The sequence below is a fragment of the Rhipicephalus microplus genome, chromosome 2 (genome assembly GCF_043290135.1).
Source record: "Rhipicephalus microplus isolate Deutch F79 chromosome 2, USDA_Rmic, whole genome shotgun sequence".
In the NCBI taxonomy this organism is placed as follows: domain Eukaryota; kingdom Metazoa; phylum Arthropoda; class Arachnida; order Ixodida; family Ixodidae; genus Rhipicephalus; species Rhipicephalus microplus.
In genome coordinates this window covers 52,450,839-52,478,053 of record NC_134701.1, presented here as the reverse complement: position 1 = coordinate 52,478,053, position 27,215 = coordinate 52,450,839, and the positions used below count along the sequence as shown (strand labels likewise).

Here is a 27,215-nt window from a genome sequence, read left to right as displayed (position 1 = left end):
CCTGACAAATACTGAAGCCATGCCTCAATATAATAAATTATCTATTACAACAGAGTAAATCTTGTTACATCTATCAGCATGCAGAATATGTACCACGAAGACGTCTTTTTCGTCAAGTGTGAATTTTATATTATTGAGGTTTGAATTGTGTATTAATACTGAGAAAATGGCTTGAGGACACTTCATGCTAAATGCTGTAAGGGTATCAAAGATGCTACAAATGACATTAGTGGCTTCCTATGAGCTCAAATTACAGAGTATTGTTTTGTTTATTGCAGTTTATGTTTTGTTAAATATATTTGAAGAATAAAAATATTGGCCCACTTTCCCATAATGGAGAGTAAATGCAAACATAATATGGCTACCAACAAAGCATATTGGCTAGACATGATGCTAGCCACCATCTTAAAACAGTTGTGTTGCATGATTGCAAGGGCACGCGCCACATATTACCCTGCACTGCCTATACAGATGTCATCTTTTCCCGTGAGTGTGTAAGATAATTCTTAGCCCCTGCCTAGCGCACATGGCCAAAACGCAGGCCTGAGCATTTGCAGGCCATGCGCCACACTGCAAAACTTTTCACTGGCTGCCCTGATGTCTTATTTTGTAATTTGCATCTGTGTGCCTCAATGATATCGTGTGCTCAGGTAACAGCTCTGCCTTTTTACAGTGAAAGTTGTTATAAGATCACAACTTGGGTCTCGGGCAACGCCGTCGTTATCCGCCATCGCCGATGCCCGTAACTACATCCCGCGAAATTAAAAAAAAGAAAAACTAGTACCAATGACAAAGTGGGGCACGAACCCAAGTCTGCTGGGTGCAAGCCCAGTATTCTACCACTGAGCCATGGCAGTGCTTGAGACTTGTTGGCAAATTTGCTTTAGGCAGGCTTGATGTCGGGAAAGCAATCGCCTTAATACGACTTGTAAAGCGTTTTAAAACAGCGAAAGAACAAGCAGTCATCGCACAATACGAATAGCGTAACGAGTGGGTCGTCCAATGCTCCAACTCATTACAAAAGCTTGTTTTTGTTCAGCTATTACTGTGGTGCATACTCACTTCAGGCATAATTCCTCATCGTCATCAGCCACTACATAAACAATCAGCACAAAATTCCTTGCAATAGTTTAGTGAATGCCGGCCAACTAACCTAAAATTTTTACTATTAATGCCATAGTGGGCATAAAGCAAGTGTGCTTGCAGCAGTTACCCAATGAGTGTTTAGAAAAGGCTCTGAAAGGCCGCACTTCTAGCTTTTGCTGTGACTGTGCTGCGCCTTTCGCGCAGGCCTGGCTTTTTGCACAAGTTCACTCATTATGACCTATCAACACAGCGACGACGTACCACTTTTTTGTACTGTACATGAACAGTTTTATGCAAAAGTATAAATAATATCGTGCATATGTCTTTTAATCCTACGACTGATCATTCCTTTAAAGCATGAAAAACTGAACACACCCTTACGACAAATAAGCCAATTGGCAATGCTCTTTCACTTTCCGCTTAAGTGTGGCAGGTGTGCCGGCACGTGGGTTGCGGCTGTGCAGCTAGTGCATGGAATGGCCCTTATGAATGTGCTAATGCTTTCGCTTCCGCCGCTAAACAAGCTTTTGCCGCGTAAAAAAGCTTGCATCAGCATTCTGCGCCAATCACCATTGTGGCCAAAGCAGCTAAGTTCGCTTATTTGAAAAGCTTCAATAATATTTAGAATGACTGCAACTTGACGGTGTGCAAGAAGCAATACAAGTTTATGGACTAAATAAAAAGTGGTAAACTGCAGTTCGCACCTTGTTTTTGAGGAATCATTATGTTAGCTCTGATAACGGTTTTCCAGGCCTGAAATTCTTCAATTTAGGCCTTAAATATGCATACAGTCGACGACCGATAATTCGGACTCCACGGAAAATGCAAATAAGTCCGAATTATCGAAAGTCCGAGAAAACGAATGCGTCAGAAAAAAAATACTTTTATTGACACTTAAGTCTACCGGTGGCCGAAAAAAGTCGGTAATGCATTGCTGCATGCACTTCCGCTTACGTGCAAGCAAGTCCGCCTGTATCTCCGCCAGTGTAATACGATCGCTGTACGACGACAAAAGAACAGTGAGGGCTCGAGACAGGTCCGCATGCGATGACTCCGGAGCACACGGTGCGTCATTATAGTCAGAGTCAGAACCGCTGTTTGACGGTTGCAGAACCTGCTCAATTATGGCGTCATCAATCAATTCGGCACACGACGACACTGCACTGTCCACGTTTGCAAAGTCTTCAAACGTAACAGTGTCGGGAATCCGCACACCGCAGCCTTGCAGGTCGTCGATAACGTCCGCACCTGAGCTCGATGCGCTGGGCGGCAGGTGAGATTGAGGATTCGTACTTAGATAGTGAGATACTTAAATAGTGAGATTGAGGATTCGTACTTTGCAGTAAAGGGTTTAATTTTCACTCGTGCCTTGACTTTATCCACCAATCAGATAACCTCCTTCTAGTTAAGTATACCCGCTTAAAGTCTATTTTGCCCTCCATGTCCCTAAACCCCAGTGCTTTGAAAAACTCTGCGCCATCATCCTGAACTATAGGGTGAAGCCGTTTACAGAACATTATCAAGTGTTTGGCAGTTTCTTCGTCCTCTCCACACGCACTGCATACTGTGTCTACCCCTTCGTATTTGGCCCGATATGTCTTGGTTCGCAATGCACCAGTCCTGGCCTCAAACAGTAGAGAACTACCCCGAGTATTATCATAGATCCTTTCTTTGGCGATTTTCTGCTTAAAAGTTCGATAGATCTGCAGTGCGGACTTTTTAATCATGCCGATTCTCCACATGTCAGTCTCTGTTTCCTTCACTTTCTTCTTAACCGATAGTTCTTTTTGGTTTGGCCACTTGCTGTTTTCTAAGTATCTACCAGTCAATTTCCTGGTTCGCTTCCTCCATTTTATATCGACATTCTTCATGTACAAGTAGCCGAAAACCTTCCTAGCCCAACGCTCCTTCCCCATTTCTCTCAATCCCTTCTCAAATTTTATCTTGCTGCTAGTTTCCCTGCCCTCAAATGATGTCCATCCCATATCACCTTGTACTCCCTGATTTGGTGTATTCCCGTGAGCTGCTAAGGCAAGTTTACCTATTCCACGTTGCTATATTTCTAATCTTGCTTGAACTTCTGATCTCATGCACAAGACCGCATTGCCGAACGTCAACCCTGGAACCGTGCCCCCCTTTCCATAATCCTCTCACAACATCATACCTATTGTGATTCCACAATGCCCTATTTTTCATCACTGCTGCATTCCTGTTACCTTTAGTCGTCACGTATATTTCGTGTTCCCTTAGGTATTCGGTCCCCTTTGCTTATCCATACGCCCAGATATTTGTCTTTATCTGTTATCGCTAGCGTGACCTGATGTATTGTAAGCTCACTACCTTCGTTATCATTAAAAATCATGACTGCTGATTTTTCCTTGCTGAATCTAAAATTTCATCTATCTCCCTCATTACTGCAGATGTCCATCAATCTCTGCAAATCTTCCTTGTTGTTAGCCATTAGCACTATATCATCTGCGTACATTATTGCTGGTAGTGCCTGATCAATGAGTTTTCCTTGTTTGACTAAAGACAGGTTGAAGCCAAGTCCACTTTCCTCTAATTTAGCCTCTAATCCTTGTAGGTACATCATGAATAATAAGGGTGACAGGGGACACCCCTGTCTAAGCCCCCGTTTTACCTCTGCAGGCTTGGATACCTGTTCTTCCCACTTTATAACTACCTTGTTACCTTTATAGATATCCTTTAAAAGATTAGTGACTACATCTTCCACGCCTAGTGTGTCCAGTATTCCCTACAATTCCTCTTGAACCACACTATCATACACTCCCTTGATATCCGAAAATGCTAGCCACAGGGGCCTGAGTTCCATTTCTGCTATTTCGATGCGCTGCGTCAGTGAGAACAGATTGTCTTCCAACTTCCTGTGTTTCCGAAACCCATTCTGCAGTTCCCCCAGCACCCCCTCATCCTCTATCCACCACTGCAGTCTTTCCCTTATAATCTGCATCACCAGCCTGTAGACCACTGATGTCACTGTTATAGGACGGTAGTTGTTTATGTCATCTTTGTCCCCCTTTCCTTTATAGATCATGCTCATCCTGCTAAGTTTCCATCCATCAGGGACTTCATCGATTATTGTTCTGCTCACTGCCTCTTTCAAAGTCTGTTTAGACTTCGGACCCAATGTCTTTATCGGCATAATTGGAATGCCATTTGGGCCTGTTGATGTACTACTAAAACCCTCTTATCAGCCGTTTTCCACTCTCGTTGTGAAAATGGAGCCGTTGCAACACTTGATCCATCCTTGTCCATTGTGGTGCATAAGGCACTTCTTTGTTGAAATTTTTCTGTCACCCTTGTTCTTATATATTCAATAGCTTTGTCCCCTTCTAGTCTAGCACCTTAAGCTGTAGTTATAAACCTCTGCTCTAGGTTTGTTTCATTTCTTAGGGAGTTTAGGAGTTTAGATGGTTCCAAAATTTCGCAGCTGCCTTCCTGTCCTTTTTATGTACTTCTGACAGCCACTGAGCACCCTTTCTTCTAATCTTTTCATTGATCAGGAGGGATGCTTTCCTTCTAGAGCTGACAAAGATTTCCCATTTTCTTTCAACATCATCTGTCGGCTCACCCCGTTGCTTAGCATGCCTGTGTTCCCTAGAGGCTTCCTGATGTTTTGCTATGGCTCTCCTAACTTCCTCATCCCTCTAACTCTTGGGCTTGTGTCTTCTTTTCTGAGGTGACTTGTCACGTGCCTTAGCAAGCTCTAGCCCAAACAGTCTAACTAGATTTGTGTATGTCCACACATTCTTATTATCCTCACAGATTACTTTCTCAATTTGTTTAGTAGCAATTTCTATTTGCCTTTCTGAATGAAAATTTTCCTGTAGTTGCTCATCTTGTCTCCTTCCCACTTTCACTGCTCTTCCAAAGTTTAGCTTGATACGTTTGTGTTCACTACCCAGACTTCTGGAGCCACCTTCATCTATGTGCATTCCCCTGAGCTTATCATACATCCTATGTGACATCAGTGTATAATCTATCGTTGACTGAAGCCTACCTTCAGCGGATGAACACCTTGGCGCACCCTCTTTTGTTAACTTCCGGATGATGTCTCCATCGCGCCTAAAATCTTGTCCTTATTCTTCATGTAGTCCGATATGATTTGCTTCGAAATGTTGAACTCTCGAGCAACTTCGACTTGCGGATGGCCACTGAGCACTTGCTGAATGATGGCTGCTTTCTTTGCCATGGTTAGCGTTGCATATCTGCCACGTTTCGTCGGCGCGGCCTTCGGCGCTGGCTGTGAGGGTACCGTTGGTAACATTTAACTTCAGATCTTGTGAGACAGCTGGACGTAAAATAAAGCAAGTCCCAAAATTAATATGAACGTGCACAGAATTCAGCAAAACGCTGTACCGCACACACATGTGACAGAATGGCGGCGACAGCCGCACAGCCGTGCCGCACTGCGAGGGTATACAGGAACCGGAATGTGGGATGACCGCGATGTCGATACGATCCCCCACAATTGAGCCGTGCCTCCAAGATCGGCCTTTTCAACTACAAATCTCTGAGGCATAAAGTTGCGATCGAAATAAAGCCTGATAGATTACCACTTAGCTTTCGTTTTAATCTCTGAAGCCATTCTTTGTATGGTATGAGTGCCGGAGGAGACAATGGCTGCCGATTCGGCGTGCGCGACAGTCGGGCAGGGTCCGAATTATCGAATGTAGATCTGGCAGCTGTTCGAATTATCGGTCGTTTTTACACATTACTTCTATTGTACCATCGGCGGTGCCGCGCGACTGTCCAAATTACCGAGCATGTCCGAATTATCGGTGCCCGATTTATCAGTTGGTGACTGTATTTTGTATTTCGAAATCTCGATATATCAAACTATTTCGCGATCCCTTTCGAGTTCAATATATCCGAGATCGATTGTATATCATAAATGTGATGTATCGGAAAGTCACGTAACTTGTGGGGGTGCTGACACGCCCTGTAAAGTTGTTTGCACCGCGTAGCGCATATGTCTCGCCCAGAAGCCATACTTCAAGGTCACAGCTATTGAGCGATAGGTGGCGTGTAAGCGAGCGGGGATCACCACTATCATCATCATGGTTGGTAGAGTGGTAGCGCCGGCAGTGACCCCTGGCGGAAAGCAAGCCTTGGTGGCAGGCGAGAGTTGAGGGAGTCTCTTCGGCGCGTAGCGGTTGCCGCGAGCGGTTGTCTCTAGTGTGGGTCCCCGGTGCGTGGCACTGCAAGTTGCGCGTCGGGGGCCCTTGTGGTAAGTCAAGCATTGGCGACGCCGCCTTGGGTGTGTTATTGTGTTTGTCATGTTTTGGAGTATTGTGTAAGGATGTTGTAGTGTGTTGATCACGATTGATGTTATAATATTCGGTTGACGATATCATCGTCAAAGTTAGTTAAACAAATGTATGTGTTTGGTTTGGTCTGTACCGACTGCATCTGCTGTGTCCATTCACTCCAAGAGCGTGGTGGTGATTACCATTTCGAGACCCTACAAACTTGATTGGATCATACAACATTTTCGCTTGGTTTGAATGGGCCGATCATGAGAGCAGTGCATAACCAGCTGAGGGCCAGAAAGCTAGCTTTGGCTCCAATTCTTAAGGCAGTAAGAAAACCATGTTGGGAGCATAAATATCCCAGAGGAAAGTAGGAAACATTCCGTGCATTGAATCGGAAGAAAACGAGTATAGCTTTTGCCTATCAGTCATCTCAGGTGAATCCATAAGGGGACCGGTGAGGTTTTTTTTTGTAACTATAATGAGAAATCAAAAAAAGGTCATCTGGTTTTTTCCTGTCAGATATGCAGAGTGGTACACATCACTATTATATACTTAGGCATAAAAATAATGAGGTTGAAATAGCTTGAAAGAGATAATAAAATGCAAATTCTATAAACCTCGTATGCATATATTGAACTGGTAGCACGGCCTGACAGAGTCCAGTGAAAACAGCGCGCCGCGATGTTTGTGTTACTTTTCATCCTCCCTGCATGCATAAAAGCCGTCAGGAAGCACGACTGAAAATTAACTCGCACGAAAACACGAATTCGCGAGCTTCCTAATACGTGCGGCCGTTCAGCGCCAGCGTCCCGTATTCTACTCACGCAGCGCCACCATGCGGTAGCGACAAGCGGAGACTGAGCGTGCGCGCTCGACGACCTGAAGAGAGCGTTCGCCCGGCACTGAAAAAAAATACAGGTGCTGGCTAAGAACACTGCTAAACATTTTACCGCACTACAGAGCTTGCATGGGTGCTCACCATCAATCACCGCAGTTGTGGCTGAAGGTGCTGAATATGCTCATTTTGAAAGCTTCAATGTTCGATAAATGAGGATGACTTGATGAACTTAATAGCATGCTAGAGGCAAGACAAGTCTACAGACTATTTTCACGCGAAATAAAAAGTGATAATTTAGAAAAGAAGTTGTCACTTTTTCCTTAAGTGTACTATGAGCAAATCGACATGCTAATGCTTATTATGATTTCTGAAAGCAGTTTTGAGATTTCTGGGGTCCCACATCACTGTAAATTGGAATTTCGCTTTCTGATAAACAAAAAATATTTTGGTGGTTTTTACTGAGCCCGCAATGCTGATCAAGGGACCACACTTGCCCGGAATGATATACACTCATATTTCATTATAACGAAGTTGAAGGAGAGCCGCAATTATTTCGTTATGTCCATTATTTCGTAACATCAATTATAACAGTTCGGGGCAATGCATGCTCAGATGGGCGCACATCTATAAGCATCCAAAGAAGGAAACCGCCTTGTGGCTTGATGTACCGCTAAGCGACCACGCGTGCGACAGAAAATAAATAGAAGACAAATATTTTTACTTGCTCAATGCCCACACTGGCTATTTTATTGCCCACTAGACTTAACTGAGAAGAAGTCTGTGATGCTCTTTTGCTTCGGACATCTCAAGCGAGGACTTCTTTTTCAGCGGTGGCCATCGCGTTCATGCCATTTTCACAGTCGTCACGGGCGTCGAAGAAATGGCATAGGAGGTCGACCGCATCGAGCCCCTGCGATGACGTCGACGCATCGAACGAATGCGAGACCGCGATGTTTTCGTCGTCGTTTGTGTCGATCTGTCCGGTGACAGCTGCGATGACAGCATTGTCGGTAGGCTCATCCGTTGTCACTGCATCGGCATCAGCGTTGACATAATTGCTGAAAGAGTTGACTGCTGCAACAACACCGGTGTCACAAAGTGCTTTCCATGAAGTTCCAACTTCGTCCACAGCAGTCTCATTACATGCGGCACTAGTGGAGACGCACTTAGCCACTTCGCACAAGGCATGTCGGAAACAGTTGCCTATTGCGCTAGCGCAAGCGCTTGTCCACGCAGCTTGCAGCATTTCAATAGCCATGTATAGTTCCACTTCAGTTTCTCGCTGCAAACTCATGTTCAGAAGCACATGATGAGCCAAACATTTGCCGTAGCCTGCCTTGAACGGCATAATTATCCCTTGATCAAGCAGCTGGATGAGGGAAGTACAGTTGGGTGGCAAAAACAAAAGTTGAATGTTGCGAAGTTCAACAGTTGTGCGGTGAGCCGTGCAATTGTCTAGTATTAAGCTCCCTTTGCAGTTCTGCTTGCGCAGTTGCTCGTACCAATCCTGCAACCAATCCGCAAAAAGTCTCGCGTCATACACGCTTTGCTATTCAAGACATATCGCATCTTCAGACTGCGCTTCCCTTTGAAGCATCGAGGCGATGCGCTTTTTCTTATGATGAATGCCGGCATCTTCTCCAATCTATCCACGTTCTTGCAGAGCAGCACAGTGATTCTTCGCTTGCTGTGCTTCCCGCTGTGGCACAGCTCACCTTTGAGTGACAGAGTTTTATTAGGGAGCATTTGCAAAAAAAAGCCCAGTCTCATCGGTATTAAAAATGTCCTTACTGGCGTATTTTTCTTCCACTGGGCCGAAACTCTCTTTCACCCATGCTGCTGCCCACTCGGCATCAGCGGAACGAGACCCGCTCACTACTGTTCTTTCAATGATGTCATGCCTCTCCTTGAAATGCTGTAGCCAGCCAGCATTGGCGACGAAACTGTCATGGCCCAATATGCAGGCCTTTCTCTGCAAAATTTTGCCACTTATTGTCATATTCGCCGCTTTTACATTTATAAACAATTTGTAAACAGCAACTTTGACTCCCTTAAACGCCGTAGTTTGCAGCTTCTTGGCAGCTGCCTTTCAAACTGTGGGTTATGGCATTTGTGATTGCTTCATGGAGGGCAAGAATGGCTGACAATGTGCTCACCACAATGCCAAAGCCTTGGGCCACTTGAGATTTCTTCGTCCCCGAGTCGAAAGCCTTTAAAATGGCCGCCTTTTGCTCTAATGATAGCGTTTTTCATTTGCGCTTTCCCGAGCCTTCATACATGGCGACGTGACCATACACAGGCGACCCCAGTTAGCCGATATCCATTGTCGAATAGCACGTGCACTGCACAAACTCGTTGACAAGCCTCACAACTAACCATGACTGCTCAGCAGAGAGGCAGGCCTAAGCACGTACCGGTTCTTATGTGAGAGTGCCACCCTGCTACCTCTGCTGGTGCTTTAATAAAGTTCACTTCTAGATCTCTCACTTATTGGGTGAGAGGGAAATTGCCTTATATCCCGGCAAAGTGGTAGGTTTTCTGTGCCACGGCATCGCTTCTAGGTCATGTGACCCACCAAGAGCTCCCTTCATCTTCTCCGCTGGCTGTGCGAGGAGGATGGCTCTCGCGGCCGCGTTTGGCGTGGCTGTAAAGTCGGCGCGAGAGTTTTGAAAGAGCTGCACCGAACGAGCACCAAACTCCGCAGATAATGATATACTTAAAACACTGCAGTCGGTTTTTTTTATAGGCTATTCGATAGACTAATTCAGTTCGTTATAATCAATTACCGGTCAATCTTACTTTGTTATGACATTTAAAATGCATAGTTCTTAGTGAAACTTTCGAGAGAAATTCCATTTACATCGTTATATTCATTACTTTGTTATATCCTGTTACGTTATAACGAGGTGTGAGTGTATATCAAACCTTACAACATCAAATCTGAAAGCATAGCACTACGTAAAAAACTACGTAAAAAAAAAAAAACCTTAGCGACGCTACGGACTGTAATCAGAACTCAGGCGAATGAAAAAATATAATGTTGAAATGTTTCGATCTTCAAAATGTAATCACCGCATCCAACAAAAACAGGAACTCAAGACTAGAAATGAGCTAATATAATAAAGTTATCTTCATACTAAACCAATAGGGCCCCATAAAAATAAATGCGAAATACTTATGTTCCGGTCATTGAAGTGCCACAGCTGACATGAGAACAGACAATTAAGTAAATGCTAGACAATTAGGTAATTTTTTTTTATTACAACAGGAATTATATGAACACTTGGTGTGTTTTTTCCGTCGCCACCATGTTCTGCGTAAACTACAAATCGGTATCATTCCCCACGCATTGTACGTTCGACTTGGGCGTAAAACTGCGCAAGCTGGGGTGATGAGTGCTGCTCAATCAGATGTTAAACAAGGCGGTTGATCTCTGTTGCTGGGAGCTAGGGCGTGCGCAGTAGCATCTCTCCGTGTGTTAGACCTGCCGCCGAATGCTCAAGCACAGAGGTAACACGCCGCCCGTGTTGAACGGGCCTTACCGTAGTGGTCTAGCGGCTAATTCATAAAGTACTCGGCTACTGACTCGCAGGTCACGGGATCTAATCCTGGCTGCGGCAACTGCATTTCCGATGGAGGCAAAAATCCTGTAGGCCCGTGTGCTCAGATTTGGGTGCACGTTAAAGAACACCAGGTGGTCGAAATTTCCAGAGCCCTCCACATCGGTGTCTCTCATAATCATATGGTGGTTTTGGAACGTTAAACCCCACATATCAATCAATAAATCGTCTTGAACGAGCATGAAATGATGCGAGGGAAAGGGAGTGTCGCTCAAGCAGCAGCTGTGAACTTTGATTGGTGTGGTTGCGGTAGCTGGCCTGTGCGCTATCGGCGAGCATCAGTGCATGGCTCATAAACCGTTTTATGTCGTGAGCTCTCATTGCTTGTGCGATAAGAGCATTTCTCCTTGGAGCGGCCGTATACTTATTCCCTCACACCAGCGCTTTGTAAAAGGCACATTGTCGGATCCAAAAGAGTCAGCCATCAGCCTTTGTATTGTCACGGAGCCATGATATTGTCAAAAGCAGCAGCCCCTGTTTTCATGAGTGAACTTTGTGAGGGTGATGACACCCCCTGTGAAGTCGTTTGTACCGTGTGGCGTATGTGTCTCGCGCAGAAGCCGTATTTTGAGGCCACAACTATTGAGCGGTAAGTGGCGTGCTTGTGAGCGTTTATTGCCACAATCATCATCATCATAGTTAGAAAACGTTAGCGCCAGCACTAACGCAAAAAATACGCTGGTCTCTTTTGACGTGGGGCGGTAGAGCGGACGGTTGCCTCCAGCGGTGGGTCTGCCGTGGATGGCACTTCGAGCTCTCTGCGGTGGGCTCACGTGGTGAGTCACGTGTTAGCGACACAGCATTGTTTGTCATGTTGTTAAGTGCTGTTTATTATTATGTAAGGATGTCTTAGTGTGTTGATCACGATATCGTCGATCAAAAGCAGTTAAATAAATAAATGTCAGTTGTTTGGTTTGTTTGGTTCCGCCCACATCTGCTGTATATATTCACTTCAAAAGCGTGCCGCTCGCTATTCCGAGACCCCACACTGGCGTCCAATGTAGGGCTCTTGGAGCATCAGACGACAACTTTTGCGTTTCCGTGCAAGCTTTTGTTAAGGGGAGATGCTACTCGAAAAACGATTTTCTTTAATAAGAGTCTGAATTTAACACAAATTGGCATGCTAATAGAGTTTTTTCTCTCCTCTTTTCAAATATGTCATTTATTTTCATGTAGATTACTTGGTTTTCTTTCTGCAGGTCAGATACTGCAAAATTATGGCCATTGTTATGCAACAATTCTGACCTATAAAAATTTGAGATAAAGCATGCAGATATAGCTGACTATGATCCTTTGGAACTGTAGAGTGCAAGAAACTATATAAATTTTGTGTGTAAAAAGGTGAAATACGATAATAAAATAGAAAAATTTACTATGGCTCTAGTTGCCAAGGGCTTTCAATGTTATGTAATTTTTGAAAAACATAATCAAGCAGCACTGACAATCTGAATAGATACTTGCACTCTATGGGCCTTCATCATGCTATGTGCAAAATTTCATAGAGGTATGACAATTCTAAGTATACGAACTAGCGTGTGTAAGAAGCACAGATCACACAAAACTGCAAAAGGAGAAAAACGCATTTGAAAGTTTGAAACCTTTTTTTATCACAGAGTTGTTAGAAATGCATAATCTTTGGCCATAATGTTCAACAGAACTTTGAAAAGCTCTGCAAGTTACTAGAACTGTCCTGCAGCATAGGTTGTGCCCTCACGGTCCTTGCGAGCACTCTCTTCCAGCCGTGCCCTTTTCACTCCACGACGACGGTGGGCCCTTGCTTCTGCTGTCAGACGCTCGGACATTCTCTTGATGCGCCTCGCATTGCGGGAATCACTGAAAGTAACTAGATCTCTAGATGGCAGTATATTGAGCTCTTCCAGGATGTGCTCGAAAGTAGCATGACCCTTGTTGAACCACAGGATTGCCATAGCTGCGGCAGTCTCGACAACCGTTCGGGAGACAAACTTAGTCTTGGGGCAAAGTAGCCAAATTTTGCTGTTCAGGGATTCCGATGCGTTCTGGGTTTTCCCTTTGATGCATCGAGCAAGGAGCTTCTCATCCGTTAGCCGCTTATAAATGGGCAAAACAGCCAATCCCTGTGCTTTTGTCAGGAGAGGTGTGTGGCGTGGTGCAGGTTCACCAAGTGCTTCAGCGCGTTGATGTTTGCACCACGACTCTGTTCCTGCAGGGCAAAACTTGTGGCTGCCAGCATTGTCAGTAGAGAGTATGTTTGGAGCTTCTGAATGGCTGGCTCTTTCATTTTCTGCCCTCGTGGTAATGGCACATGCAGATTCCATAGCGCGGTGCCAAGTCTCTCGGCCACATGATTAGTGCAGTCTTCTTTTTCTATATTGACAGCACCATAGACTTTTGACTCTGCAAGTGCACTATATGCTTTGCTGTCACCGTCACTCAAGAATGTCATAAAATGCAGTGGGGTGTCATAAGTCAATGTTCTCTGCCAAATGCGCATTGCAGCCTCCGTTTCCATGGCATGGGAGGAACAGTCTGCATTTTTTTCACAGACTGGGCCATGGAATGCCTGCCGCACTTCCTCGTCTGGGCCCATATCCTAGTGCCTACTGCATGTCAGGCAGTAATTTGATATGACCTCGAAGTCTAAGCAGAGGCCAGTATCTAAGGAGATAACTGCGCTAATCCCGTTGTAGCTTTTGTGGCCCCTCTTCTGCCAAGTGCCGTCGAACATAACAGCCACATCAGTTTCGCCTGCTACTTCTTTCGTCAACTCTCTGGATCGGCGCAAGTTTTCACTCACAGCTGCCATGGCAGCGGTGTGCACCTTCTTTGCTATCGAAAAAAATCCTCGGTGGTGCATTGGCTTTGGGAGTCCAATAATAGACCAAAATCTCGACAATTGCTCATGCCCAATGCTGACAGCGCGTGCAGCCACCACCGCCTTCACATTTACAGCGAAACTATCTCGGGGGCTCCCACTGTCGTACCGTTGGCTCACTCGGCTGCTGCCGTCCGCCGTAACACGCAGTGATGTATAGGAGCACGAAAGAACAGTTGCTGAGCATTCGCTGTTTTCGCAATGAAGTTCGAGGAGCGACGAAAGTTCCTTGCGCTTTTCTGCCGGCTCCCGAACGGCAAGTTTTTGAATACCGCAAGCAGGGCATGCCGCACCTGCCACAAGTGCCGTCAGCAAGAGGGTGTCGCACAAAACTGTCATTGCACAAACCTCATCGCGCTGTCTTTCGTCTTTTTCGAAGAAGCCGAGCTTCTTTTCCGAAGCACTGACGAAAGAAAGCGCAGCGTCAATCTCTTCATCGCAGCCACTGTCGCTCGCGCACTCGTCGATGCAGCCGTCAGGCCTAGCACACGTAGGCGCGTTCTCGTTCGTCGCCGTCGTTCGGGGCGCTTTACGCCGCCTTCCCTTGAACTTGTGCTTCGTTCGAAACTTCTGCGGTCTCAAGTTGCACTTTTTCGGGCTTGTCATCGCGGAAATATGCGTAGACGGGCAGAAAAGCAGACGGACCAAATGCCGATGGCCCCCACCAACACAGCTGACAATGACTCTTGTCTTGTCTTGTCTTGTCTCCTAGGAGATCTTTGCTCATACCCACATGAGGGATTGGCCACACTGTACCTCTTGATAGATCATTTTTTACAACGCTTGCTAAAAAAAAAGAGAATTTAGATAGAAACAATAATAATGTTCCTTTGAAGAAAACGTGAAAAAATTGCAGAAGAATACGATAAACCAGAATATATAAAACAAATTAACAAGAATGAGGAAGGGGAAGAAAGAATTGGATATATCTGGCAGTACCACTAGCAGCGTATCCTTCCGGTTGCCTGAATGAATTTATGTAGCGCTGACAGAATAGCACTGTGGCCCACACCCAACTGACTGGCTCCAAACAATAATAGGGTGGATGTATTGACTGGCAATCCGAGCATACCAATCGGTCTTTCAAGAATTATTCGGCGCAGTGAGGCGAAGCGACGGCATGTGAGAAGAAAGTGATCTATTGTTCCCGGTTCATTGCAAACTACACATAGGTTACTTAATGAAAATCCTGATTTGTTGAGATAAAAATTTAACAGAAGAACTCTACAGCGAAAGCTTGTGAGGGTCACCTCACATTGACGGGAAAGGCATTTTGCGGTGTTCCATGTGAATTGCAAGTGCCGAAATTCTTCAGATTGTAGAAGCGACGTTTCGTTCATTTTTAAGATTAACAGGCGTTTGAATCGTTCCGCAGTAATAAAGGGAAACTGTGGAGCTACTAGCACCACCGGGAAATTTAAAGATGTCAAAGCGAGCGAATCAGCAATTTCATTTAGTTCAATTCCAGCATGCCCGGGGACCCAAATAAACCGAACTTCTGATAGGCTATGCGGTACGAGAGACCAAAATATCCTGAGAAGAGGAGACTTCTTTGCGGACGTTAGATGTGTACATACAGACAAAGCATCCGAAATAATAATAGCTTTTGATTGCTGATAATTTAGTTTTCGAAAAGCCAATGTAATAGCCAGGAATTCTGCGAGATAAATTGGTGTGAAGTCAGGCAATCGGAGCGCAAAAGACCAGACCAATTAAGCTGATGAGAAAAAATACCTACTCCAGCCTTCTGAAGATTTTGCGTTGCGTCCGTCGAAATTACTACGTATTTAGGAAAATGACTTAGATGGTCTTGAAGGAGGCCCTCCAGAACATGCCCTGGAAGTAACTTGGCATTTTTCGGAAAGATATCATCGAAAATTAAGTCAACTGGCACCGAGCATTGGGTTTGGGAAGTTAAATGCCGGAGGGAAACGTGAAGATTTGATAACAGAGACTCGACGAAAATGACTTGGGGTCTTTGATAACGAAACCACGGGCGCTGAAAGAAAGAAACTGGATGTTTGATGAAAACTCTCTGTGAACAGAAGAGGGGTGCATCGTAAAGTTTTGAAAATGTTTGCACAGTAAGCTGTCGAAATCTATCATCAAGTGGAATGATTCTAGCTTCCAAATAAAGCACGCTATTCGCGACACACCTAGGTAGCCCGAGACACAGCCGCAGAGCTTGCCTTTCTAGCAATATAAGTGGTCTTAATTTGTACTTAGCGCTTCCAGAAAACAGAACGCAGCCAAACTCCAGAATTGGGCGTACGTAATGTTTGTATATCATAAGTAACGTATCTCTGCGCATCCCTGAATTCTTATTGCAAAACCGGCGGAGCAATCCTACGGCGCTTTCTGCTTTACGGGTGTTTGATTCTATTTGCTGCTGCCAATTTAAATTGTCCACGTAAACAATACCAAGATATTTTAGCGCTGTTACTTGTGGAATCGGATCATTTCGATAATGCAGTGAAAGAAATACGGGAACGGATAGAGGGAATACAAGCAGAGCACATTTACTAACATTAAGTGAAAAAGACAGCCCGCCAAGCCATACCTCAAGCTCACCCAAATATGACCGCAAGATTTGATATAAACTATTGATATCTCGAGATGACGAGAAAAAAGCAATATCATCGACGTAGACATAAAGAGGACCATTTTTATGAACGGGAATAGATGATTATTGCGGAACACTTCTTGTTTGCTTATATGAGGCAGAAGTAATTCCCTCGTGGCAACAAAAGAATTGTCTCTCAAAGAGAAACTCCTGAACCCAAGATATAATGTACTTGGGAACCTCACAGTCCACTAGTCTTGAAATTAATGTACTGTATTCCACACTATCGTAGGCTTTTGCGATATCTAACGTGACTAATGCAGAAAGCTCACCAGATACTTTTGCAAGGCGAATTCGGCTTTCCAGATAACATGAGCCGACCATATAGAGCACCCCTGTCTAAATCCTACTTGCCTTGGTGAAAGAATGTCCTGACGAGCGATGAATTCACTGAGCCTTCTATGAAGAATTTTTTCAATTATTTTAACTAGGTTTGAAGCAAGCGAAATTGGCCGAATGTTATTCAGGACATATCCGAGGCTTGGACTTTTTCGCAGCAACACAACTTTAGCAATTTTCCATGAGCTTGGAATCCATGTGTGCTGTAAGGAGCAGTTAACAATATTCAAAAGCTCCTCGGGATGGGAATTAAATATCAATTTAATCATAGAGTTTGTAATCTGATCTGGACCGGGAGCTGCTTGCTTTACAGTTAGTATGACATCTGCCAGTTCAGCCATAGTGACTTCCCGGAAGTCCGAGGTTGCGCTTTTGAATGTCACAGGTCTCAAGCATGACGAAGCGAAACGCGCTTCAAGTCCTTTCGCGATGCCCTCTAACAAATCTGCTGTCTCTTTGGGAGACAGCACTACTGAACGCGAATATGCTGGTACCTTCGTCGATTTTTTGTTCCGTAGAAACCTGTACAGGGCAGATCTTTTATCAGGTTTTGATAAACGCGAATGTAAGTCAGAATTGTGTTTATCTTTAGCTATTGCAACTATACGTTTAAACAGCGCTGCGTGAAATTTATAGTCAACCCAATTTTTCAGAGTATGGTTGTGACGTAAACGTTTCCAAGCAGCCTTGCGTCGCCTATACGCAAGCGTACAATCTTCATTCCACCAAGCTGAATTTGACAGTGTGCTGCCGTACTTAACAGAAAACTCTGCCGACTGGACAGAGTCACTTAGACACGCTACGACTGAAGCAGCTCGTTGCTGTCCGACGCGTCCTCTCAATGACGAGAGCGCGGAGTTTAAAACAGTTTTATAAATTTTATAGTTGGTGAACCGTTGTTGCCGGCTAGCAGAGGTAAGTTGTGGACAATGACTCGGTAGCCAATGGCGATGCGGCTTAGGGTGCCACGCGTTTCAAACCGCTCAAACCACGTGATAAAAAGGCCTCGTTTTTTTATTTTTTTTTGCCCACGTACGAAACTGGCGGTTGTCGGAGCTGTAAGAAGAAGGCCGAACGTAACTTTCCCAACCGATCGCGATGGCGGGCGGCACTGCGACGGGGAGCAGCGCGCAGTCAAAGATGGCCAATATCTGCGCAAATTCACCAAATTTTGAGCCACCGCGATGCCTTCATACAAATTTTTTTGCATTTTGCGGTTCGAATTTAGTTTTGAAATTTTCACAGATGAAAGAAGAAGGTTTGAAGATTACAACGCAATAAAAATCAGCAATATGAGAAATTTCGCTAAAAACGCGATTTTTCGACTCGCATCTCCCCTTAAAGCCATGGTAGAATATGCCTAGGGGGACTTCCCTTGCTAGCGTTGGTGGTGTGTCTTGTTGAGAGTGAGTAGATCGATTGTTGTAACGTGTTTGAACTTGTCGCCACGTTGAGTTATCGTTTTCTGCTCGCAATTGGTTTCTATCTGTTGTTGTTGGTTTGCAAGAACCTTGTCGAGTTGGTATGAGAGCCATGTGGTCTACATCCTGGGGTGAGCGAAGCTTAGAGCAGGTGGATTGTAAACCAAGCCCGAACCGAGTGATTACGGAAGCCTCGTGGGTGGTCTGATTTTTTTTAAATAGCTTCTTCTATCTTTTCGGGCTCAGGGAGCCAGGTGTCGTTGCTGTCTGGTATTGCGGCTCGACGCCGGGCGTGGTAACATCGTCCGGGACGGTGGATCGCTCGGTGAGCTGCTGTGTTCAGCGAGCGATAGGGCCACCTTACAGAGTGAATGTCTCCTTGCCGCTGCCTCTTCTGCGCCTAGGCTGGGTGCTGAGTGGATGCTGGTTGTTGTCAAGCGACTAATTAGGCCTAAGGCTCTGCACAGCCGCCAGTCGCATGTGGCACAACTAAGTGGATCGTGGCGTTGAGGTGTTGCACTATGCTTCCCTCATTTTTTTTTTATCTTGCGATGCATCAGTTAAGAAAAGCAACATTTATTTTATTTTGCTGGGCGTCTCGGCCGCCGTCGATGTATTAGATAGCAGTTCTGACTATCTTACCACATGGACGAGAAGCTTGAAGTTCCCTTTTCTTTGCCCTACTGAATCGAATCGTTCTTCCTAGTCCTTGGAATGTACGCAGTGGGGGTGATGTAACCCGCGGCTGGCGGTCTTCTGCACATCATCGTCAGTGCCGCTGGCCAGGAATGTGGTCATGAGGTCGGGCGGTGGACATGCCTGGGACCTGTGCAACTTCCTGCAGTCCGGCACCCTCTTGAGTGCTGGGCACAACTGTCGCCGACAGCAACATTGCTGTTGCGGGACCGGTACTAAGGTGAAGTGGTCGAGGCGGAGAGTGCAGCAGTGTCTACCAGTGGCGGTGTTGTAGCACACAGACATTACGTAGGGACATCGGTTGTCATGTTTTGTTAGAGCTTGTGTAGTGGATTTCTGTTTTTTTGGGGGATATGGTTTGAATTAAGATTAAGGGAATGAGAGGGTGATGACAAATTTTGTAAAGCTGTTTGCGCACGTGTCTCGCGCAGAAGCTGTAATTCGGGGTCAGAACTATTCAGCGGAAGGTGAAGTTGTGCTTGCGAGCGTTTATCGCCACCATCATCATCATCATGATTAGAAAACGTTAGCGCCCGTGGCGACGCCTGGCGGGAAGCCTTGGTGGTGGCGCGCAAAAAAAGAAGCTGGTCTCTTTTGGCATGAGTCGGTAGCGCGGACGGTCGCCTCCAGCAATGGGTCTGTCGTGGACAGCGGCACCTCGGGCCATCTGCGGTGGGCCCACGTGATGAATCAGGCGTTAGTGGCACCGCCTTGTTTGTCATGTTGTTAAGTGTTGTTTAATATTGTGTAAAGATGTCCTAGTGTGTTGATCCTGATAGATGTTACAATAATTCGGCTGACAATATCGTTGATCAAAAAGTAGTTAAATAAATGTCTGTTGGCTTGGTATGTGCCGACCGTGGCTGCTGTGTCCGTTCACTCTAAGAGCATGGCCCTGGCCACATCGAGACCCCACAAATTTTTATTTGGGTGAACCTGTGCCCAAAAATCAAAATGTCACTCTGCAAGCAATACACGCAGTAGACATATAGCAGCGAACATAGAGCATCTGCCATTGAGTATCTGCCAAACAGAGAAGTGCATTGCCATTTATACATGTCATATTGAAGATTTCAGCGTTAAGTTCCAGAACAAACTATAATGTACACATTGTGCACGTAGTCTCATCGGAAGATTCTAAGATTATTCAGATGGTTCCCAGTCATTCGGGTGTGGTTTGAGCAATGCAGCGTTACACGTTTAATGGTGAGGTAAGAAAAATAGAAAGAAGGAGCATGTGCATCAATACCATTACAACATTACAAATTGTTGCTATTGCAGTCATTGCTTTACCAGTGAAACTGATTTTTATCTTTTGCTGTTTATATGGTTCGACAGTCTCTATCGTAGAGCATGTGCGGTGCTCGGTGGTTGCTCTGCAACAGTGCGGTGAGTTTTTTGTGACTACACTGCAGTCTCTATAGTGTGACTAGCAGCACTGCTGTTAAAACACATGCAGTGTAGGCCGCTTATAACGTAACCGCTTATAGTGCAGAACCGGTCATAATGCGGTCTTTTTTTACTTTCGTTCACCTTCACGAAGAACACCATGCATATGCATACTGCTTATTGTCCAGTCCCCCAAGATGAGAGACTGATTATAATGCCGTTATTGGAATACCTTTGTGACGATCGCAAGTAGCGAGTGCAGGTCTGAAAGGAGGTGCGCAGGGTGAACGACTGGGGAGCGGGCGACGAAGTCGTTATGGAGGAGGATGGGACGCAGACTGAACGAACGAAGGACGGAGGGAAGAAAAAAAAAAGGAAAAAAGACCATGGCAAGCTGCAAGGGCTCACCATGGGGAATCACCTCGGCGATGAATAAGTCTTCACGTCAACGCGAATTAGCGTCGCTAGCGTGAGTCTGGTCGCGCGCGGCTCTACATGGCACGTGCGCTCTTGGCTTAACAGTTTCCTGTCGAGAAAAGTGTAGTTATCGTGCTCGCTACAGATACCGCGTTTGCTACCTCGTCCGTGAAGCTAAAACCTTCTACGGCTTTGTGATGTGAGCTTTCGCCTTGGCTGGCAGCGCGCTGTCTTACGTCAGCCTGGCAGGTTTTCATTGTTGATCTCATAGCCGCGAACACGAACTTTGTATCGCGCATGCTGTTCTTAGTTCAGTGCTTGAGTGCGGTCTTTTCGACAACGGATCTTCATGTCTTGAACAAACTTCCCGTGACAACATACCGAATGGCAGGATAGGCCTAATTGGCGTTGGTTCTGTTTCGGTAGCGGTCGTGTGCAATATAAGTTGCGGTTTACTGCGGAATCAACAAAAGTTTTTGCGGTGGCTGCACTTCATGAAAAGAGACACATATCGTTAATGAAAACGAGTGTGGCATGTGTAGCGCTCTAATGGTGGTTCGCAATTGAATAGCGACATCTTTAAATCGGGTGCGCGCCCGTGAAATCGAATGATTGGCATCTTTCAGAGAGTAAATTTCTGACGTGATTAGGCATTGTGTAATGCACATAGTTGAGGTGGTCTGAGAAGCAGTCGGCGAATTTCCGCAATGGTGATTTCTCTTGTTAGACACACACCCCCCCCCCCTTTGTTTTTTTTATTCCTTTCGTTGGCAACGCGTGTCTTTGGACGTTGAATTTGTTTTAACATTAAAAAATTTAAAACGTTGTGGGTGCCAGGCATCGCGTGCTTCAATTCTCGTACGCACGAGGCTTTGCTAAACACGTTTTGCACAATCGCGGCCCTTGAAAAAGGTCATTTTGATTATAGTGCAGTACCACATATAGTGCGGATATTCGCGACTCCCACAACTTACATTATAAGCGGTTTATACTTCTTAGAGTCGCATAATGAGGTATGCACACAAACGCCACCTTCGCTAGATTCATGCATTCTGTTCATATGGTGCAAGATTCTTGCACGAACCGAAATAAGACGTGACCGAGCTGCATGGGATATGGATGCAGCTGCGTCCTTTGTGTAACTTATGGGTGTGGCTCTGTCGATGATATAACTTGACTAAATTTGTCATTGCACGTGCAAATGGAAGTTTAGGCACAGCAGGTCAGAGTGGTGCAGAATGGCGCAATTACCGCTGCACTTCCGCCTCCGATAAAGAACGATGAATGAATTGTTGTGCTTGACAGTGATTTCTGTGATTAAGGCTCCATGCAGGATGCAAAGCTCGCAGACTCGGGGGAATTCTGTGGACTCGTTCGTTGTAGTGGGGCTGGCTTACAGATGCTCAACGTCCAAAACTTTAAAATAAACATCAAATATTTTCAATGTACTGTCCTTCTCTGGTGTGTGGAGGGCATTAATATTACATAACAAGGAAACGAAAAATGTCTGTTTCGTGGTGCCTTAAAACCATGTCAGGGCTCCATTAAGGCAACGTCTCGCCACCAGTTTTCACAATGTGCATCGAGAGGCCACAGTGTGCACTGACCTTTTCGCGAGGACAGGAGGTCGAGAAGGAATCATCAAATGAGCTGTCTGCCACTGAGGAGTCACAGGAAGAGAGGTCTTCGGCCAATGTGTCAGCCTCAAACGGACAGAGGTAGCCGTCTGCACCCTTGGCCCGTCGCCAGCGCAGAGGGCTCTTTTTGGCAGCCTGCAAACATTGAAGTGAGAGGTGGGGTGTTGCCCTCGTTCAGAACTGCTAGCCACGATCATGGATTGTGTGTAGCAGTACAAGTGAAAAAGGAACCTTTCTACAACGATGTTATCCAGAGGATAAATGGTTAAGTGTGCACTGAAAAGGTTCCTCATCAATCTGCAATGATCCTTACACCTATGGGTCCCTTCAAAAACATTCTGGATCTGAACGAAAGTGCAAGCAACTTGCTCCAAAAACATTCTGAATCTCAACAAAAGTGCGAGCAACTTGCACGGCTGGTGCAAGGCTGGACTAACAGTGTGGCCGACTGAAATTATTAGCAAGATCATAATTAGCATAGCCTTAATTAGCAGGGTCAATTATAAAAAGAGGAACTTGTTGGGGCTGCTTTTACAGCCATATCCCTTTCTAGTGCCTTGAAAATTCCAAGGCTGTATGGAAAGAACAAAGGTGAGAGGGGGTGGGGTAGAACTAGTATTACAACAGCGATGCAATCAATGCCCACCCATTTTTCTGACTGTGCATTGGCTCGTTCAACTTAAAAACTGGACCTCCCTTCATGCATGATACCAGATCTACAGCTTTGTCTATATGCTTCACTGACTGTGGTGGGTACTACACCCACACAACTATTCCCTGTTACCTTGCTCACTCCTGTAGTATTTGCGCACCCTGCTGATTAACTATAAGATTTGTGGGTGCCAGGACACATCTCCCATCCATCCAAGAGCAAACCTGCGATCCTCCACCCCAAACCACACACCCCTTACTGTCGCCGTGCATGTGATTTCCCACCCTACAGCTTATGGCTTCAGGGGTGCAATGGGATCTTATGGAGCATAGATGATGCAATCTATTCCTGTACAAAGGGGTGGAAGCCAGACATAAAAGTGGAAAAGCCTAGACAGCTAGTTGTATTCCATAAACGCGGTAGTACATGGATAGGCGCAGGTGGCTGCGTTTACATAATCTTTTATTAGAATTTCAGGCGCTCCCTCTTCTTTCTACAGAAACACCCCGGATATGTACAGGTCATAATGAATAATGTGACACATGAACAGCGTAGAAAGCAGTTAACCTTATCATAGAAGGCATACAGAAGTTGGGACTGCTCAATGTTACATTCTATACATTTTCGACTTTTTCATCCCTGCCAGGTGCATCTGGCCATGACACATCCAAAGTAGGGCCTTAGTTTTGGAGCATACCGGGGAAGTTTGAAACACAGAAATGAGATGTTCTGAAGTCAAGATGACAAATAGGGATAGAAAAAAGGTACGATAACCTTGTTTGCTGCTAAGAGCAGCAAGCAAGCTGTGCAGCGAGTGAGTGAAAGCAGCAGTCGAGTCAAGTTCTGAGCTGTTGTAGAGCAGCGGCTCTCCTGAACTCGACGCGCCGTAACAGGCATGCCAACAGAGTACCAAAAAAGAAAAAAAATAACAGAACCCCCCGATAACGGCATACCTGTGGCAAATGGTAGAACAACTCTTGTACCAGTGATCACGAAGAGCTGTACCGCCAGCAAAAAAAGGGTGAGTGCAGTTGTTCCATACTTTTGAATACACATACTAATGTCGCAAGGGGCAAAAATATGTGCTTACAGAAAAATTCAACAGATGGCACAACTAGTATAACTATGCTACATCACACTAGCTTTGCTTTTCGACACAATTTTTTAATACACAATGAGAAATGTGCCGGTATGTCAGTGTCAGCAGAAGGGTTAGAAATGGCATCATATAAATAGATTAAACTGTAGTTACATCCAACACATAGTAAAGACGAGTAAAGACGGGTGGCATCATCATAAGCAGCCTTATTTGCTTACTTATAGATGGAACACTAAAAGATTGTTCACACTTCTGGCTAGCACTACCTGCGCTACCTAGCTAGTTGCAAATGGCTGCTTTGCCCGCAACGCAACTACTACGCTGAGTTGCCCAGTGTGTGATTTTCGAGTTGTGCAACTACAACAACAAACCTTTGCCCCAGTCAGATGTGGAGGAACAGGACATGAGCTTATTTTGCAGGGCAATGACAATGCGAGCAAATGTGTGAAGAGATGAGCACAACCAGAGATAGTGACAGCTGTGGCTGAGCCTCAAGGGAGCAAGCTCATCAGCTTGATTCAATTGCATTTGCCGCACCCACCTTGACTTTTGCGGCGGGTGACAGGGGCACATGGTCCGGGCTGGCCTGCAGTGCCCGTTTGCGCTGCACAATTTGGGGTCCTAGTAGCTGCTTTAGCTGGAGTGAAAGGTGACGCCGCAGCAACGTCTTGTTGCCCGGAATGCTTAGCACGGCCGCAAACACCTCCCATGTCATGCTGTCCTCATAGATCTGTGCGAAGGAGAAGACGGCAACAGTCAAAGAGTTTGTGATACACTCTAAAGAACATTTGGCATTCCAGTAGAAGGAATCTTTTGTTCAATGACAATTATTATCACCTGGCTTGTTTGCACCAACTACAAAGCATCGCACTCAGCACCTTCCAAGCACGAAGGCTATGCCATACAGTACAGAGGCCATTTTTGACATCAAAGTGCCAAGAATGAAACATCTAAGCAAGGAAGGACACAGAAGATAAGTAACGGTTATTGTTGTGGGATAAAAAGCCCAGAGACTCTAATGGCCAAGTCCGGCAATTTTCTAGGGCAATGGATTTCGATAAAGTATGTCAGTTTAATTAGTCGGGCCAAGTGGTAAGGATCCCTGCACTGACCAGGAATGCCCCGTGGACACCGCTGCCCCGGAGGTTGGGGGCATACTCAGACAGGTCCACCGTGCGCAGCCACTCCATCACCCTGTGGTTGGTCCACAGGGACACATCCAAGGGACTGTACTGCTTGCACTGCAAAACACAACATCGAAGCAAAACCATGCTGACTACACACACCCTGAAAATATGAAGCACACATCAGCTAATCTTGAAGGCTATGCCAAGGAATTGTGCTAGTTCTCATTCGTCTAGGTTCTTTGTCATTTCAAACAAGTGGCAGTACAATAGTATTTGAATTGAGAGTGCTACCAACAGCATATATATTTCCAGCTCTTAATGATTCCATCTATTTTGATCCCAAATGTCGTACAGTGAAACCTCGATTATACGACTTTGAATGCAGGTTTGGCAAACCTGCATTTGCACTACCCCCTCCCACTTAAAGGAGAACTGACAAAATTTCAAAATGCAGATGTGCCCTTCCTTCGATTTCTTGGTGTGCGGAGGTCCTCCTGGCCAAATTTGAATCACCTCCATTGCGTGGAAGTTTTTATTTCGACGGCAAACAGTGTATCAGAGCTTAATGAAAAATGGAGTGCCTTGCGACATCGACACTAGTGCTACATGTTCGGTGCTATACATTCGCACATACCATCCTGATTGACGATGCGTTAGTAGCAATGATGTCTATGATCCGAGTGTTCTTGTAGTGGTGCCGACAAGCTCTGAAACCTCCTAACACACTTACTCGTCACGTCTGATCTTCATTACAACACTTTGAATTATTTTGTTAAATTATAAAGATGCGAACCGCCATTAAAAATCGTCAAAAAGAAGAGCATGATTCAATGGCTGTTCAGTCAGCATGTCGGGGAATGGTTGTGAGTTGGGAGTCGCCTGGTTCGAAACGCGGAAAAAGTGCGATGAGAGTGTCTTTTTATTACACGTATGTTACACGCAACAAGACCACAAGCTATTGAAGTGGAGTAGAGTTTAGACAGCCATCATCACTAACAAGTAATGGCAGGTATCAATAAGAGTGAATTTCAGTCCATCCGTAGACTTCTTTGCGTCTGCATAATACCGAGTTACTGTCGCGGCCAATGTGACATGCCAGATTGGTGGGGCCATCTGGAGGCGCAAAATAGAACCTTGCAAGCAGAGGAAACGTATTCCATTTTTTCGCTGGTGCACATTCCCTTACCGATACTCGCTTGACGCCTTTGCGTATACCTGAATGCAGTACAAGGCCAAAACACACCAATATAGCTCATTAAGACGCACGAGCGGGCATTGCCGAAGCATGTCTCCTCGGGCACCTCCTTAATGCAGCTTGGAACAGCGTCCATTTTGAAATCGCTTTTCTGCAAAAGTACGATCGAAGCAAAAATGATTCACAATGTTGCTAATCATGGCGATTCGAAGTGCCAGACACTCATATTCAATTCTGGTCGATATTTTGTACAGCAACGGTGGCGGATGACAAGGCATGACTGAATGTGTGTACAAGCAGACGAAATGTTTGTGGAGCAGCTGAGCCTGACATCACTTTTTTCTGTGAAGAAGTGGTCAGTTGTGGCACTATCTGTAGGTGACCTTGAGATACCGCCACTGGTAGCGCTCCTAGCTCTAAAAAAGATGGGATTGTCGGTCGTTTTCAATCGTGCTAAATACCAGTGATATATCAATAAAAGTGATATTTATTTGTTTCTCAGTTGCGTTATAGGTAGCGAATCACTACTAGAGGGTCGATAGCTACTCGTTGACATAAAAATCCTGACATGAATAAAGTTTATGTCAGTGCTCCTTTAAGGGGGGACACGGGTCTTAAAAGGCCAAAAATCGCGAAAAAAAACCGACTGTTTGAAGTTGACATTTTCGGAATCTGCAACTATTTTTGCACTTATCTGAGAAGTTTCAAGCTTCTCGCACCATTATTTCTGGCACAAAATCAATTTATAACACCCCTGTGAGATGAATCTGAGCACAAACAGATGCTAAAGTCGCGCTTTTTTCACGCCGAACTGTTGCCATTACACGCAAGTTATCGTGGGCATCTTGGTCTTGTTTGGAAGGGTCGTTCTTCATTTTCAATTTCCCGCCCCCCGTGGCTCGCCTTGCTCATTGGTTTTTCAGCAAAAACGCGTCATCGAGAAGCA

General features: G+C 45.4%; 1 protein-coding gene across 4 annotated transcripts in view; it reads right to left on the bottom strand.

Moving 5' to 3' along the window:
- Nucleotides 1-27,215, bottom strand: part of Liprin-beta (liprin-beta 1) — a 216,149-nt gene that overhangs the window by 5,271 nt on the left and 183,663 nt on the right. For all 4 annotated transcript variants that reach the window (XM_037422165.2, XM_075886466.1, XM_075886464.1 and 1 more), the window contains 3 exons: nt 25,060-25,188; nt 24,489-24,677; nt 22,167-22,331 (listed from right to left, as the gene is read on the bottom strand). In XM_037422165.2, coding sequence (XP_037278062.1) covers nt 22,167-22,331; nt 24,489-24,677; nt 25,060-25,188 — 483 coding nt within the window. The remainder of the gene's footprint in view (nt 1-22,166; nt 22,332-24,488; nt 24,678-25,059; nt 25,189-27,215) is intronic.